Here is a 16,778-nt window from a genome sequence, read left to right as displayed (position 1 = left end):
TGCACCTCCCCCAACACATTCATAAGGTTTTGGTAGCAGTATAAACTGCTTTGTGTGCCCACTATGTAGGAGGTGAGAGCAGGTTCTCACCCTATTGAGAGTGTGCCTTGATGTGGCGGGTGAGCTTAATAATGCTTTGGCCAATTCATATAACCAAAACCTCTCATTTATATTATGTTTATATATTTGTTGCCAACTTTATTAGGGTAAGAAGCGCAGACAGTTTTTGTTTCTTGTATATTTATAGTAGTGTCAAATAATCCTTATTCATTAAATCTTAGGTTGTCATATTATTTAGAAACATAGAGTTTAAAGGTATATAACAACCATTCGGTCCATCTAGTCTGTCCATTGTATAGGGGATTTGGGGATAAATACGTTTAATTTTAATAATTTTAATTCCCAAAAAAGGATCGAGAAAATCCCCTAGATGACATCATTTTGAGACGAACATGCAGTATGGAGGGTTTGGATGGGAGTGCTGGAGAAGAAGAATCCTTTTTAAAGTCTAAAGACAGTTGGAAGTTCTCATGTATGTATCAAAGATTTGTTTTTCCTATGCTGTAGATATCAAACATGTCAATTTTCTATACTCGATGCTCTGTAGAACAAATAACAATAGGCCCCAGATCAGTATCTTCCAAAAGGCAATGTGGTTTGTATTGGTGATATGGTGGATTGGATATCTTCCTTCTCTGTCACTGTGCCTTGTAATGAGTTTAACCTGTTTGTTGTGGCTGATTTCGTCAACTTCCCTTTGTGACCACAAGTGGGCAGCAGAGCACAGTTGGAACTCACGGTAAGTATGACATGGAAAAGACTGACAAATGTCATGTGTCAAAAAGAATTTCCCAACAGCTGCCCACCACCCTAGAAACCACCCACCTCCCCCAAATAATGACACATTCTTCTTCATGCGCTGCTCAGGCCAGGCTGACAAGGCAAACAACCGCTGTTGTGACAACAATGCAACGAGAAACAAAAAGGTGACGCCAAAAAACCCCCGCAGACAAAGCAACCCTAAAATTGTTAAAGACTAATGGAGAAAAACCCAACTTAGTGTGGGGAGGGGGACATTTCTTGATAGCTCTCACACAGGAAGAGGAAGCGGTCTCTCACTCATCTGCCTTTCGTAGTCCTGTGCCGAAAGATACTTCGTGCAGGAACGTCAAAAGGGGAAAACCATCTGTCCGATTTTCCCCACCCTCCTTATCACTCATATGCCCGATGGTGCTTAAGGCACCCCGAGCTCCAATGCGTATGCTCTGGCGACGTGGTTTTATACAGAGCTTATGAAAGTGACATGTCCTTCACATATATGTCCTCTACACATCCCTTAACACACATGTAATTGCACTTCTTTGTAAAGTGAGACCTGTAGATTTACTATGTAGGCTTATATGCGTTTTTTTTGTATGTCTTCTGTATATATGGCTGTGTTATCCGTGTGGAGTTTCAGTGACTGCACAACAGATTATTTTCCAATTTTTATTGCTATTTTCATTATTATTCATAGTGTCTTGGGTGAGCTCCGGCGTAGGTGGACCTGACCGAAAGAATGTCAAAAACAGGCTGAAGAATCTTTTGGTGAGGAGGCCTCCACTTCAGACTCTCCAAGAGAAAGGACTTATTAAAGGTAAATACTGAGGAGAATTGTGTCAAATATTAAACATTTATGCATGGTAGGTTCGGGAAGCAATGTGCATTACATAGCTTACCCTAAGTGTACAGAAAATGGCCTTGCTAAGGTCCATTGTCACTGAGTGGTTGCTCAGTCTTTTATTTTCAATGTCTGGTATGCTACGCTAAATGTACTTGATGTAGCCAAGCCACGGTCGGGGTGCATGATGAGGCCAAGTCAAGGTTACGTCGTGAGCATAGCCAAATTAAGGAGTTTGGGGCTCTGGAGTACCTTTACACAAATAAAACAATGAATGTAAAATAAAACATAAACAGCTCCTTGACAATTTCTGTACATTCCTTCATGATGTCACACCCTGTTCACATTATTCCAAGTATTGGCATCATATTATGTCGCACCTAATATATGGCCTGGCCACTGCACATGTGCAAACCATTTTTTCGCTGTAAAATATGCACTGTGCATGTGCAGCCAATAAAGAGCCAGTCTGTTGTGACATTGTCCTACTCATAGCTCCTGCCATGTGCGCTTCCAGCCACGCTCCTGCTTCGTGCCCTGCCAGTGGGCTTCCAAGTTCCCTGCCGGTGTGCTTCCAGCCACGCTCCTGCCCTGCCAGACTGCTTCCAGCCGCACTCCTGCCTCGTGCCCTACCAGAGGGCTTCCAGCCGCACTCCTGCCTCGTGCCCTGGCAGAGGGCTTCCAGCCGCGCTCCTGCCTTATGCCCTGCCAGTGCGCTTCCAGGACCCCACCAACCTGGCCACTGAGAGCTTCTTATTCCAAGTCTGTTTCCTGCCTGTATTAAGCTTGTCACCCCAAGTTTATATCCTGCTTGTGCCCAGAACACCTATAGATGGCACCCTAGAGGAAGACTAGGGCTAAAGTGGGCAGTAGCCCTGAACCGGATCCATCGCCAGCGTGCTTTTGGCCATGGTCTGAATCTGAGGCTGCCCCTGCATCGAGACTCCTACCTGATCCGGCACCCATTGCCCTTACAGATAATTATTTGGTGCTTTTCTAAAGATTTCCCAGTTATTTTAACCACAGAGAGCATGACTCCAAATCTCGGGGAACACATTTAACAAGCAATGGTTTATAAAACAATTGCAGAAGAAATCAATTATGTGTTAATTAGAAAACGCTTAAACTATTTTATAGTCCACGTTTTCAGCATATTAACTGTGTTTTCTCTTCCACAGACCAAGTTTTTGGGTGTCGGCTGGATGCGCTTTGTCATCGAGAGGGGGGTAGAGTTCCAAAGTTTGTAAGACTTTGCATTGAAGCTGTGAATGAGCGAGGTACATTTAAAATAATTGCATGATATGAGCCTATATTTAACAAAGTACACTGTGCAATATTTGGCTCAAAACGGAAGAATGTATCCCTCTGGATCTTGTTTTAGTTAGCATTTATGATTCAAATTTAGGATTGTGTTTAAGCACTATTTACACGTTACAGAGACACATTTTGGGGAGGTTGGGCCATTTTGTTTGTTAGTTACATTTTGGTGACAGGCTTAGAAACAGTTTACACTTTAACTAGGGAGTTAGATGTAGGTCACAATACCAGGGAGGACTGGCAGTGGTCGGACTACCCAGGAACTTAAGTCTGGCAGCCGCCTAATGATGCGACCGACAGCTGGATATGCACAGCTGCAAACTACATTTTTATGCTCGTGCCCAGGCATTTCCAGCATTTGCCCTGTGTGCCAGATGGCCAATCGGGCCTGTATAGTACACATATTTTGCAGGGTAGGCATACATAAGAAGGGATTAAATCCCATGATTATACTAAAGAAACACTTTTATTACTAAATACACATGTCCACAAGTATTTTGGATTCCTGGTCAGAACGGCAAGCCCAAAGAAATATTTTTTCCATGTGATGCTATGAGAACTAGCGCCAGACCTACAGCCAAACCCTGTGAATGGATGAACACCACAAAGAATGACATCACAAATTAGTTCATCATTGACATGGTGATGACATAAAAAATGAGTTGTTAAAAGTACAATTTTACATATTAATCTTTAGAATTAGGGTTAATTCTGGATTATGAGTCATATTGCCAGAACACAAAGAGTCAGTGCATGGATTGGTACATTTACATAATTGGAACAAAGTCAGTGACCCAAGAGCTTTAAGTGTAAAGTTAGTGTTAGAGATGATGTGCGATGGTGCTAGGTAGTACTGGGGCTTGATCTTGATCTAGTGATGCCACTAATAAGGTGATTTGTGATATAATTGATTTGATTTGTGCTGTCACTAGTGATGCCGTGAGTAAGGTAGTTGATGAATTTGTGATGCAATTACTATGTCATTAAGGATGTCGTTTGTTACATCATATCTGATGTCATTAGCAAAAGCACATGGTGGGAGCAACCGTAATTTTGAAGAACTGTATCTTTTGGGTGAACTGTATCCATTTGGGTGAAAAATTAAGTTTGGCATTAGCAAAGCCTTTTTTCTTGCCATTGATATTTATATAAATGTGTCTCTGCTGAAGCAACAGAAGCACAGTGATGCGTGACATTATAAACAGCAAGCAGATGAAATGCAACATGAGGCAAAATGTTTCTAATTTCTGTGTATCCTAGGACTTGATGCTGATGGGATTTACAGAGTGAACGGGAACTTGGCCACCATACAGAAACTGCGATTCGTTGTAGACAGAGGTAAGCGGCTCATGGCTTTCTGTCATTTGGTATAGCAAATGTAATATGTAGGAGCTTAACCGATCCCCATCATGGTGCACCACTGCACGGTCCAATGTGTAAATAACTATACTCCAGTGCCGTGGGGGCAATGCAAACAAATTCTAACCCTGCCTCGTCTTGATCAGGGACTGATTATGTTACTTGCATGTCATCTGACATATCAAGTCAATTCCTCCACTTTGATTTCAGGTTCAATGATGCAGGGAATCACAGAGATAAGTAGTTGTGAAGGGAACCAAAACACTCATTGCTCTTGTATTTCAAAAAAGAAACTTGCTTATAACAAAAAGAAAGATGTGTGTAAGGGGCAGGACGGGTGGAGCAATCTTACTCCAACCACGCCAGCATATCAACTGGCAATACTGGGAAGTAGGAAGACGTTGGTGTTGAGTGATCTGATCATTGGTTGGTTAGTGGCCTTGTCGCCTCAATCCGTATTAATAATCTAATGATCTCTGGGTCTCTGAATGGGATTTCTGAATAATTTACAATCCTGTTAACACAATGTATAGATCATTTTATATGCTCTGCCCACCATATTAATATTGCCCCAGAGATGACAGATGTGTACATTTTATATCAGTATAGTGATGCGGGAAATACGTGTACATAATCACTTCTACACTTTCTGGCTCTTATTCAGATTATTCAGATCTGACTACAATGCTGTACATAATGGGAAGCCTGAAGCTTACCAAAATTATTTCTAGGGAGATAGTACATGGTGGTTTATGAAGTAATTGGGGTTATTCATAAACATGTCACAGGTGCAAAAACAGGGGGGAGCATATAACTGCATCTGTACCAATGCAAAAATGGTTTTGTTAAGAAAGTATGCGACAGTCATGTCACAAACTTGGCCTGTGAACTGAAAGGAGCTCCCTAACATTTTCGATTTTTTTTTTTTTTCCTAACGAGCTTGTGCTACCACCCTGATTTCTTTGCAGAACACATATGGTGAGGGTCACTTCATTGACTCTTCCTCAACTTATAATAACCCTAATAAGTATAAAAAGTTAAACATTCCGGTGCTATGTGATATTAAGATATAGGTGTTTCACTGCCCCATTGGTACTGGGAAATGGACAAGAGGCAGATATGTTTCTGGTACCAAGGATTCAGGGATATTACATAGGAAACAAAAATACCTCCACCTTCTACACTAGCTAACCTTTCCAATCCACCACTAGAATGACCTCTTATCTTACAGAGAGGGCAGTAACAACAGATGGACGATACCTATTTCCGGAGCAGCTGTCCCAAGGTAGCCATTAAGCATTTCTGTTTGTGCTCTGGCTACGTGGTATTTCGCGTCTAGTGTACCCAATAACCTCCTTTGCTTCCTGCTACGCCAAGCTCCATCCATGTGCCTAAATTGTTGTGTTACACCTAACCTTGTTGAGTCAAATAACATCTGTATGTGTAATTCGTGTTGACTTGGGCTGAGTCTTTAATGAGTTATGAAGGGTTCATAACCATATTTTTCTTTGGTTTTGGGACACCCAGAAGAAAAACTGGACTTAAACAGCAGTGAGTGGGAAGACATTCACGTAATCACCGGCGCACTCAAAATGTTTTTCCGTGAACTCCCTGAGCCACTTATCCCATTCAGCATGTTTGATGAGTTTGTAGCTGCTGTGAGTAAGTAGACATGCTATTTCCAGAGCCTCTTCCATGGTCTGTTACCTGCAGGACATTGTTTTCCTTCTATACAGATCTATGATGTTATACATAAGGATGGATTTTCATCTTCACATAAACCTAATCTTTGTCCATGTGCAAAACATTCTACTAGCGCACCCCTAGGCTGGGCTGGTCCAAGGTGTCTGGAAATGAAGATCCAGTGTTAAATTTTCCATTTTCATCTTTAAATTATTAATGGGATTAAGTGGGCTCCATGAGCAAAGCACTTTTATAGCAGAAAATGGTAAATCTTTTTGTATCATATGACTTTTAATAGATATTTATTTTATTTTTTTAAATCAAAACCTGATATATCTGCAATTTTTCCCCCCATAGAAATTACTGACGCAACAGAGAGGATAGAGATAATAAAAAATCTGGTGAAGAATCTCCCAGAGGCTAATCATGACACTTTGAAATACATAACATGTCATCTGAAAGGGTGAGTGTTTGGGGTTAAGTACTGGACCCAGTGTGCTCAAAACACATATTTTTCATGTAAATGTACTAATGAATACTGAATACTAATATAAAAAGTGAAATGGTCAGGTCCAGTTTAACTCTGTAAAAGGTCAGAGAAACATTGTTTGAGGAATGTGGCTCAAATATACCGTATTTGCTCTGAAAAATACCCCTCGTCTTATAATCGGGGTCATCTTATAATCAGACCTCAAATAGGTCTGACTATGAGACGACTAAGATCCAGATCCCCCCCCCCCGCCCCACTTACCGGTGCTTCTGAGTCCCCGGTGTGTAGTCGGGGCAGCGTGTAGATGTTTACGCGATTCGCGTAGACAACTTACGCTGCAGCCGGAAGGAGGTGTGGCTAGCAGCGGGGGTTGTCTGCGTCCATCGCACAGACCTTCCCTGGCTGTCAGAGATCAGAGTTCCCCGCACCGGTGTGTAGAGCTCTACACGCTGCCCCAGCTACCTGACAGGGTAGTCAGAAGCTCCGGTAAGTTTGGAGGAGGGAGGGGAGGGAGTGTTAAATGGGGGCATAAGGCATTTCTGGAGGCAGAGTGTTCTATGAAATGCCTTTTAACCCCCTTAATGCCACTCTGCCTCCTGAAATGCCTTAAACCTCCCTTTATGCCACTCTGCCCCATAATATGCCTTTTAACCCCCTTAATGCCACAGTGGCATATAGGGGTATAAGGCATTTCTGGAGGCAGAGTGGCACATAGGGGGTCAAAAGGCATATCACGGGGCACAGTGGCATATAGGGTTAAAAGGCATATCATGGGGCACAGTGGCATATAGGGGGTATAAGGCATTTCTGGGGCAGATGTGCATAACTGGGGGGGGGAGGCAGGTTAGAAAATAGAAGGAAATAAAACCAAAATATTTTTCTCAATCATAGCTTTTATTAAAAAAAAAATAGTTTACATGAATTAACATTTACTGGTAAAACTTTTTTCCTATAGGGTCATCTTATATTAAGGCTTTTTCTTTTTTTTCCTAAATTAACATTCAGATTTGGGGGGTCGTCTTATAATCAGGGTCGTCTTATAATCGAGCAAATACGGTATTGTTTGTTGTTAAACTGATTTGCATATACCTACCCATAATTCACAGCACTATAGGATTTCTGACGGAAAAACAAGTCTTTAGGCTCCAGCGGCAGACTGGATGCAGAAGCTCTATATGCCCAACTGCTTTCAGCCATTGGGCACCAGTATTGACTTAAAGTACCATAAAAAAGTCAGGTGCCAGCTGGACCTAAAGTACCATGGCCGCCAAGTGAATGCCAGTCTGGCCCTGCTCACTGATATTCAAAGACAGAAGATTTAGATGTTGGTTCGGAGTACATACTAAGCTTCCATAACACAGGGTATTTCATACCCTAAATATAGGAGGTTTGTTTTTGTAATTGTAACCATATGTATGTTTATTCAGATTTCTTTTTTTTTCTTGTGTAGTGTACTCGCACAGATTACCGTTGTGTATCGTTTTTTTATGGATTTGTAGGTTTTTGCAGAAGCTAGGGCAATCCAAAGTTTTTGGATTGATGCTGTCATTAAACAAATCCTCAGGACACACTATTACATCCTAGCGGTAGTTTTGGACATTTTGTTTCCCGGTGTATGAGGTCAGGTTTTCAAGAAGTTACAATGTAAAAGTTTTCTTCTTGCTTGCTGTTCCTTTTATGTTAGAGACCCAATTTCTCACTTTAGACTGTAGGTGGCACCAAAACTATAAAAACATTCAGTAAACCTCACTGCCTGACATCAGGTGATGATCAAGATCAAGTGAGGCTCTGGGGCAGCAGTGCTACAAGATATATAAAATAGATGCATCCTCCACAGTGCCAGTGCATTAAAAAGCCCTTGCCTGGTCAGTATGATAACTATATTTTCCTTCTACAATTCTGTTATTCAGTTAGACCATAATTCAGCCTAGTATTGGAAGGCCCTCTTGCAAAGCACATTTTTATTCCTATGATGCTGCATGAAAGCTATAACAGCTAACTAAACGTCATACAAAAAATATTTACATATGTTACGAAAGCAGAAATATTGCATCTTTATCTATGGTGCTACACAAGCATTCATAGACGCACAGTGGAATATTCATTAGACATTTGCATTTGGATTCATATAAATTTTAATTTTAACCAAATTTGTCCGTTTCGTTAATTTGGAAGGAGGGGACCCCAACGAAACAAACAAAAACAAAGCAGAGAGCTCAGAATGTCAATGTCTGGCTTTATGATGTACCACTGCTAGTGCCTAGCTCAGCATATAGTGATGGGAGTTATGCTGTACCACTCAGTGTTTGGCTCACTATATAATTATAGGAGTCATGTAGCACTGTTTGTGTCTGAATTGCTATATAATGATGGGTGTTATACTGTACCACCATAAGTGTCAGTATATCTTGTTCTGTACCACTGTCTGTGTCTGGCTCACTATATAATGATTGGAGTTGTGGAGTACCAATTTCAAGCACAGTATATATTGTTGCATCAAGCTATACCACCCTCAGTGTCTGGCTTACTATTTAATGATGGGAGTTATGCTGTACTATCGTCAGTGTCTGGCTTGTTATATAATGGGAGTTATACTGTACCACTGTCATTGCCTGGCTCAATATATAATGATGGGAGTTATACAGTGGATCCATCAGTGTCTGACTCAATATATGGTAATGATATGTATGCTGTATCACATATGTCAGGCTAGCTAAGTGCTGTTGCTCACTATGAGCTGCACGGTATCAGATCACAAAATCTGAATAAATCACTGGGTTTGGTGAAATTTGTTTTAATGGTATTTCTTAAATCTCCGCAGTTTTAATATTATTCATTTCCTTATTTATTTATCTACTTTACTCAAAATAAACTCTTTAGGCACAAAAGGAGCTAGCTAAGGCTCTGGTATCTGCAAATAACCCTGATGAAGAAAAAGGGTCTATCTCTTCATCAAAGAGCAACAACAAGAACTGTGTTTCTGCTTTGCTATGCAGCAAACTCTGCGCCTAACACCTCTTTACCCCACTGTTAATCCTCCTGGGTCAATGTGTTTCTAAAGTTGCATAGGTATATTATTTGTACACCTGATTATTTACTGTAATCAGGGATGGATTTAGTCCTGCAATGGTGCCCATAAAACTGAATCCAGACTGCTGAGTTATTCACCCTAATCTAGCACCAAAAAGGTTAAAAGGAGCCACCCACCTGAGTTTTAAAACTTCTATGACCCAGGACAAAATTGCCTAGAAAATGAGCACACTGTGGTTTCTCTTGTATCATGGTTACTTCCATCTGTAACAAATGTAATACATTTATATGTAGTTAGAAGAGCTGTTACTTTCTGACAGTGTGCTTGGGCAGTATGTGTAACACGTGTTTAACTCATGTTAGTGGTAAAAGAGACTGAATCAATGCAATAGATTATTGAAATGTTTTTTAAGAATATGACTCAGCCGGATGGGGGGATTTCTAAATAAACACATCTACAGCAGACCGCCCACTGCAGTCCCACAGAGATTCTAGAAATGAGAAACTATTAACCAAAAGCCCAGGTGATATTAATTTAGAGCAGCGGGCTGGTTCCTCCCCCAGCTGCTGGATAACTCACATACATTCTCATGCTACCAGAATGTATTTTGTGTCACAATCCGGAAATGACAGGTTATGTTTAATGCTTGATGATAAGAATTATGTTTTCCGTAGAAAATGTTCCTTGGCAACACGCGTACTTCCCCACTGCTGCAAGTATCCTGTCATGTCTGCCTTTACCCAGTAAATGAATGGTAGTAAAATCTTATGATGTCAGACGGTTATGGCTCTGTCCATAATGTTTTTTTTTATCAGACGATGTAAGTGCTAGGAGTCTGAGCTACCTCTGTGGCATATAAAATGTTAATTTCAGAGTCCAGATTTCCAGATTTGTACATTATATGCCCTTTATGAAGTCACATCATTCTATTCCAAAACCCAAATGTCAAAAGTTGTAATCTGAGACTCTTTCAATGTCTGCATAGATTAGTCAACAGCCCTCATCAAGACAACTTTTCAAGCCACACCTGAAAATACCAAAATGCCCACCTGAAATATTGGTCAGTGTGGTGCCAGTGGCGTAACAACCATGGTCGCCTCTGTAACAGGGCCCGCCTCTCTAGGTAGCCAGGGCGACCCATGTGCTCGCTTGTCTCTGGCACTCGGCACACTATGCAAGGAGCCTTGTTTCTATCATGGTTCATGTAACGTGATGTGGCCTCACTGTGTTCCTGTCTCCCTGTGGTCGGACTAGCCCAATTTTGAACTGGCACAGTGGGTCAGGAATGCAGCGGTGTCACGTTAAGTTACATGACCCAGCAGTAGAAACAAGGCTGCTGGGGCATCAGAGACAAGTGGTCACAGGGGTTGCCTGTGCCCCCTAGGGAAAAGCTGCGGGTGAGGGAAGGGGTTGCAAAGGAGAGGGAGTATGTATGTATGTTAGAATGACAATGTATGTATGTATAAGTGTGTGTTAACATGAATGTGTACGTGAGCATGAATGTATTTGTAAGCATTTGTGTTTGTGTCAGCATTTGGGGGGAAACGACGGCACAGGCAGACTGTTTGGTAGCACTGACAAGCTATTTAGGGCAAAGATGGCACAAGCAGGCCATTGGGGCTAAGATTGCAGCGTAAATGGCGTTTGAGGGCTAAGATGTCACTGATAAGCTTTTTGGGGCACCCACAAGCTGTTTGGGGGCAAAGAAGGCACCCTAGGACATGTTGATGAAGTGGGGGGGCCCAGGGAATTTTCGCACCATGGCCCTGTGGTTTCTAGTTACGCCCCTGATGAGATGATTTGGTGTAATGAAAAGGATGTGACTGCTATTACCACTACTCTTAGTAAAGAGGACGTTCCATGAAAAAATATTTATTCTCTTTGATCGTAAATATACAGTGTTTTGTACAGTATATTAGCTTTGACCAGCATTATCTAGCATTATCACGTTTTGTTTCAGTAAACTTTCTTTATCTGCAAACCTGGAGGCTGCACTTGTTGTCAGTCAAGATATTTTGGGTAACTTTCCCTGCTCAAACACAACACTGAGCTGACTTTTTATGTAAATGCCAATAAAGTCCTCAATAGACTTCCATTAGTCAGAGTGTCCTGCTAATTAATACTGAGGTATTCTATTGTTTACCAAAAGCAATAATAATATGATTAATATGTAACTACTTGAAAACTAAAAACTTTTGTAACCTTTCGAATGCCAGCTATATACGTTGTACATAGCAGCACTTTTACCCCTTCTTTGCCCGATCAGCTGGTTTTAGATGTTGAAAACTCTGTCCAGCACGGAGAGAAGATGTTCCCTCATTACATTGCAACTTTTTTCTTGACAAAAACTGCACAATCCATTGAAGAGTTAACCCTGTGATTGCCAATTTAACGGCGATTACATCCCAGTTGCCATAGGCAGCTTTCTGAGTGATCTGATCATTATGATAAGAGGTCATCCAGTAAAAAAACACATTGTACAAAAAATAAAAAGTTTTTACTTTTATTCATATTTTATTACATTACTAATTACTATCTGACCAATTATTAGTGACTCTTTGGGTCATTGAGCTGTCTTTCTGATCAATGTCATTAAACTAAACTTGTCTTGTGTGGTTGAATATCTATTACAACATTAATTTTACTTTTAACATGTCATGGTCACTGATTAGTGACTCTTTTTTTGACTCTCACTGATCAATAGCCAGTGACCTAATGTAATCATCAGCCCCATCACTAACACTATGCACTAACTCTAACTTAACGTATAACCGTACCTAACACTTTTACCATCCACTAACAGAATCCCAACACTACCCCTTGCACTATCCCTTAACCCTTAGATATAATCACTAAGTTGTTTTGTTATTTAAATGTATGTGCTAGTTAGCTTTGAGACTCTAAAACAAAAACAAATCGATATAAATGCAGGAAAGAAAGATACAAAAAATTGCCCTAAACCCAGGGTATTATGCTTTCCATTAGATTTGTGGTTGTGGCAGTCCACTTAGCAAGGTAAGTGTATTTATGGTCCTTAGACAATGTGCTTTCAGTAGTTCCCCCAAAATAAACTACAGTCTTCAATAGGTATGCTTTCAAGCAATATATACTTGTGATTATTGTAATGTGTATGATTAATTATCCCCTCCAAATCACAAGTTTTGTTGATTCAACCATGAAAGTGTATTGGCTTGAAACCTCTTTGCACACCCATGGTTAAGGATCAAGTTATGACTAAAAAACATTTCAGTTGTTTGAAAAAGAAGAAAACCTTGTGCTTGTGTTATTGCCTTTAATGTGGTCTTTCAGGAAATATATACTTTTGTTTATAATAACACTCTATACCAGTTTTATCTTGGAATTTATAACTTAGATACCTTAAAAACATTATAAAAGACAATTTTGTGTTATGATCAAATTTCAGCATATGTTTGAGAACAATATACTGTATTGGCTCGATTATAGGCCGCACCCGATTATAGGCAGCACCCTTAAAGTTTGGTGCTATTTAAAAAAAGAAAAACACATTAGTGGAATGGTAAAACAGTATTTTATCTACAAACAGAAAACCAATATCTATTTTAAGGTCCCCCCCTTAATTCATTATGCACCTTGCTTATAGATATGCCCCTCTGCTCTCCTGATATGCCACTCTGCCTCCTGATATGCCACTCTGCCTCCTGATATGCCACTCTGCTCTATTGATATGTCACTCTGCTCTCCTGATATGTCACTCTGCTCTCCTGATATGCTTTATGCCCCCCAGAACATAAAGTGTGTGTGTGTGTGGGGGGGTGCGGCCTATAATCGGGACAATACGGTACTTAAATCTCCAGATATTTAATAAAATATAATATATTATAATATAAAATGGATGTTGTAGTTTTAAGAAAAACACATTTATTTGAACCAATTTCATAAACTTTGTTAGTTTTATAAGATCATATAGTATGGGAATATGTAATTTTTGTGTACTTAACACTTTATATCTTGTCCTACAATGCAAGATTCACTTTGTCAGCTACCAATGAAAAGCTGAACTCTGCTGAAAAAAACAAAACCATATATACCATTCCATGGGAATGCTATATACAGTACATTGTATTGGCTCAATATAGACCGCACCATAAAAGTTTGGTGCTATTTTAAAGAAAACATTTATTTTTAAAGAAAAAATACACATTAGTGGAATGGTAAAACAGTATTTTACCTAATAAACAAGAATACATGTATTTTAACATTTTAAAATGTTTTTTTTGTGGTATCTATTATGCAGTTAGTCAGCATATGTTATATATAAACAGAAATATGGAAAACCAATAGCAATTTCAAGGTCCCCCCTTAATTCATAATTCACCTTACTTATAGATATGCCTCCCACTAAGGCCAGATATGCCACTCTGCCCCCGATATGCTTTATGCCCCCAGATATGCTTTGTCCCCCCAGATATACTTAATCCCCCCTAGAAATAGCACTCTGCTCCCTAGATATGCCACCCCCCAGACTTAACAATGCATCCCAAGACTCCCTGGTGTCTAGCGCGGCCGGCTTGTCACCGGCTGCGGCGATGCACGAAGACAACCTCCGCTGCCGGCACTTCTGCCTGGGCTTCTATGGTGGAGCACTGGAAGGTTATGTCACGCCGTGCTCTAGGTCCCCTGCAGCGCTGTGGAGCATCCCTGTGCTAAACTCAGATTATAGGCCACACCCCCACTTTAAAGACTTCAAGTGGGGCAAGAAGTGTGGCCTATATTCGGGCAAATGAGAGAGAGAGAGAGAGAGGGAGAGAGAGATCCCCTTTAACTCTCTATGGTCATGTAGGCATGTACACTATGCTAGTGCTATGCAAATGTATTTTTCGTAAAATGGGATTCTTTCAATCCGGAAATCCATTGAAGATTAAAATCAGATCTCTGTGTATTTCTGCCAGGGTTTTCTAAAACACTTTTGAAAGTGTTTATGTGGAGACCACCGCCTTTAAAATCCAATCTAATGTAGACAAGGGTGTAGCCAATTTTTATGAGATCATCAGTAAATGTATACAGACCTTTTTAGCAAATCATGTTTCAAGGTAAATTACCGGACAAATAGTTATGTTCCTGGTACTCTGATTATTATTCTATTTATATTTTTCTGCACTGAGTCATTTTTAGTCCATTTCCTGACTCCCTCAATTGCATTCTTATTTCTCATTTGTTTGAGAACAGCTGCTATAGCGAAACCCCTAGTGGCCACATTGGCTCAGGACCTGTATGATTCAGGGGTGGTGAATATGAGATGTTCTGGGGCTGTGACAATGATTTTCAGACTTCGTGTCAGGGTCTCACGCTGATTCAAGTATATCACATAATCTTAACATATTAACATTAACCACGCTTCCTCTTAAATTAGAGGCATACAAAAAATAAATGCAATTGGATATGCCACCAAATGCCGTTGGGGACAGGTGTCAAATATATATTGAAAACATAATGTATATACAAAAAAGCTGATATATATGTTAACGAAGAACCATCAAGCACAGTAAGTTTGCATCTTGTGCATTTAAATGATTGACAGTGATGTAAACAGCGCGCATTGAGATTTTGTTTAATTAACGGTGTGATATAAAATATAAAAATTTTTGTTTTTATATGAGTAAACTTTCAGAAGGAAACTTGAAATTATATATTGTAAGGTTTATTCTAGGAAGTGAAATAAAAGTTTTGTGAAATAGCATCTTAGATCATGAGGTCGGGATGATTATATAAAGAACTCTATATCTGACACTTGTTTATTGTTTCCTATACAGTGTGATGGAACGTTCCGAGTCGAATCGCATGACAACTCAGAATATTGGCATAGTCTTTGGGCCAACCCTGATGAGACCAGAAAAAGAACTGTTCTCTAACATTGCTGCAAATATGGTTTACCAGAATCAAGTGGTAGAACACTTTCTTACTTACTACCAGGAGATCTTCTCATCTGGTCCAGAAGAATAGGACTACATTTAGTCCTCAGAATTCAGATTTGTAGATACTGGAAGGATTGCTCAATAGTTGAACTAATATTTATATATAAATATATTTTTTTTTAATGTACGTTTTCATTTCTAAAATGGGACTTGCGACCGCAATGATTATGGTGAAATTTGTCAAGCATACAAACCATCAAGAAGTGTTGAGCTAACCCTGGAAGCATCAAGATGACAGGACAGTGGAGGAAGTCTATAAACTGGAAATCCAGTCATGTACATACTATGAAATTTGTACTTGGATGATATATTTTTTTAAAGACTTGGCCAACGGAAAAAATAAGATTGAAAGCATTGTAGGCTTATCTTTGTTAAATAAATCTTGACACAGTGTAATACCTCATGTGTTTTGTTCCCCATGTCCTGTGTTGTTGTGAATAGTTAAGTTGCTTTGCCTGGTTTCCACGTCGAAGGGATGGCATTTTTTACCACTTCTGACTAGACTTCTCCAGACGGTAAATGGATGTACCAGGGTCCCACTGTTTTCTGCCATTGCTGAGATAACGGTGCTGTTGGATATCTTCAGATTGCAAAGGAACGTTAGCTTGATGTGTCTTTCATCTGGTGCAAGTTTCCTAGGCCAACCACTGCGTCTACGGTCATCAACAATGCCCGTTTCTTTGTGCTTCTTCAAAAGAGCTTCAACAGATCATCTGGAAACCACTGTCTGCCTTGAAATGTCTGCCTGGGAGCAACCTTGCTGATGTAGTATAACTACCTTGTGTCTTGTTGCTGTGCCCAGTCTTGCCATGGTGTATAACTTGTGACATTTAACTGTCTTCAACACCCTCACCTAGTTTTATTCCTCCTCCTGCTTCCTTTTAATGATTGTTTCAACTTCATATTAAATTGATGATCATAAGCACATTTTTGGTATAATTGTTTAATCATACACCAAACTATATGCCTAAACAAGCGTACCTAGAACAGTTGATGCTGTTTTGACGACGAGGGTGGGCACACTAAATATCGAATTAATTTAGATTTTTTTTCTGTTCACTCACTTTACTTTTATCATTTAACAAAATGCAAACTCTTAACATGTCTATGTTTAAAAACATTCTTACAGCATTTTTTCACACCTGCCTAAAATATTTGCACAGTACTGTATATACAGTATATAATGCATTTTGTAAACCAACTTGTTTGTAGGATCATAAGAAATAGGATGTGCTAATATAATGTACTTTAAAATCAAATTTCACAGCTCAGAAAAAAATTATT

At 39.9% G+C, this 16,778-nt stretch overlaps 1 protein-coding gene across 4 annotated transcripts in view; it reads left to right on the top strand.

Moving 5' to 3' along the window:
- ARHGAP9 (Rho GTPase activating protein 9) overlaps positions 1-16,419 on the top strand; it is a 44,088-nt gene extending 27,669 nt beyond the window's left edge. For 3 of the 4 annotated variants that reach the window (XM_053455738.1, XM_053455740.1, XM_053455741.1), the window contains 8 exons: positions 412-532; positions 1,517-1,636; positions 2,839-2,937; positions 4,238-4,315; positions 5,568-5,621; positions 5,864-5,998; positions 6,377-6,482; positions 15,333-16,419. In XM_053455738.1, coding sequence (XP_053311713.1) covers positions 412-532; positions 1,517-1,636; positions 2,839-2,937; positions 4,238-4,315; positions 5,568-5,621; positions 5,864-5,998; positions 6,377-6,482; positions 15,333-15,522 — 903 coding nt within the window. In that variant the 3' untranslated portion in view covers positions 15,523-16,419. The remainder of the gene's footprint in view (positions 1-411; positions 533-1,516; positions 1,637-2,838; positions 2,938-4,237; positions 4,316-5,567; positions 5,622-5,863; positions 5,999-6,376; positions 6,483-15,332) is intronic. The other variant, XM_053455739.1, reaches the window with a different exon arrangement.
- The last annotated feature ends 359 nt before the right edge of the window (positions 16,420-16,778 follow it).

The sequence above is a fragment of the Spea bombifrons genome, chromosome 2 (genome assembly GCF_027358695.1).
Source record: "Spea bombifrons isolate aSpeBom1 chromosome 2, aSpeBom1.2.pri, whole genome shotgun sequence".
NCBI classification, from domain to species: Eukaryota; Metazoa; Chordata; class Amphibia; order Anura; family Pelobatidae; genus Spea; species Spea bombifrons.
The sequence above is the reverse complement of the archived record's forward strand: the minus strand, read 5'-3'. Positions and strand labels throughout refer to the sequence as shown.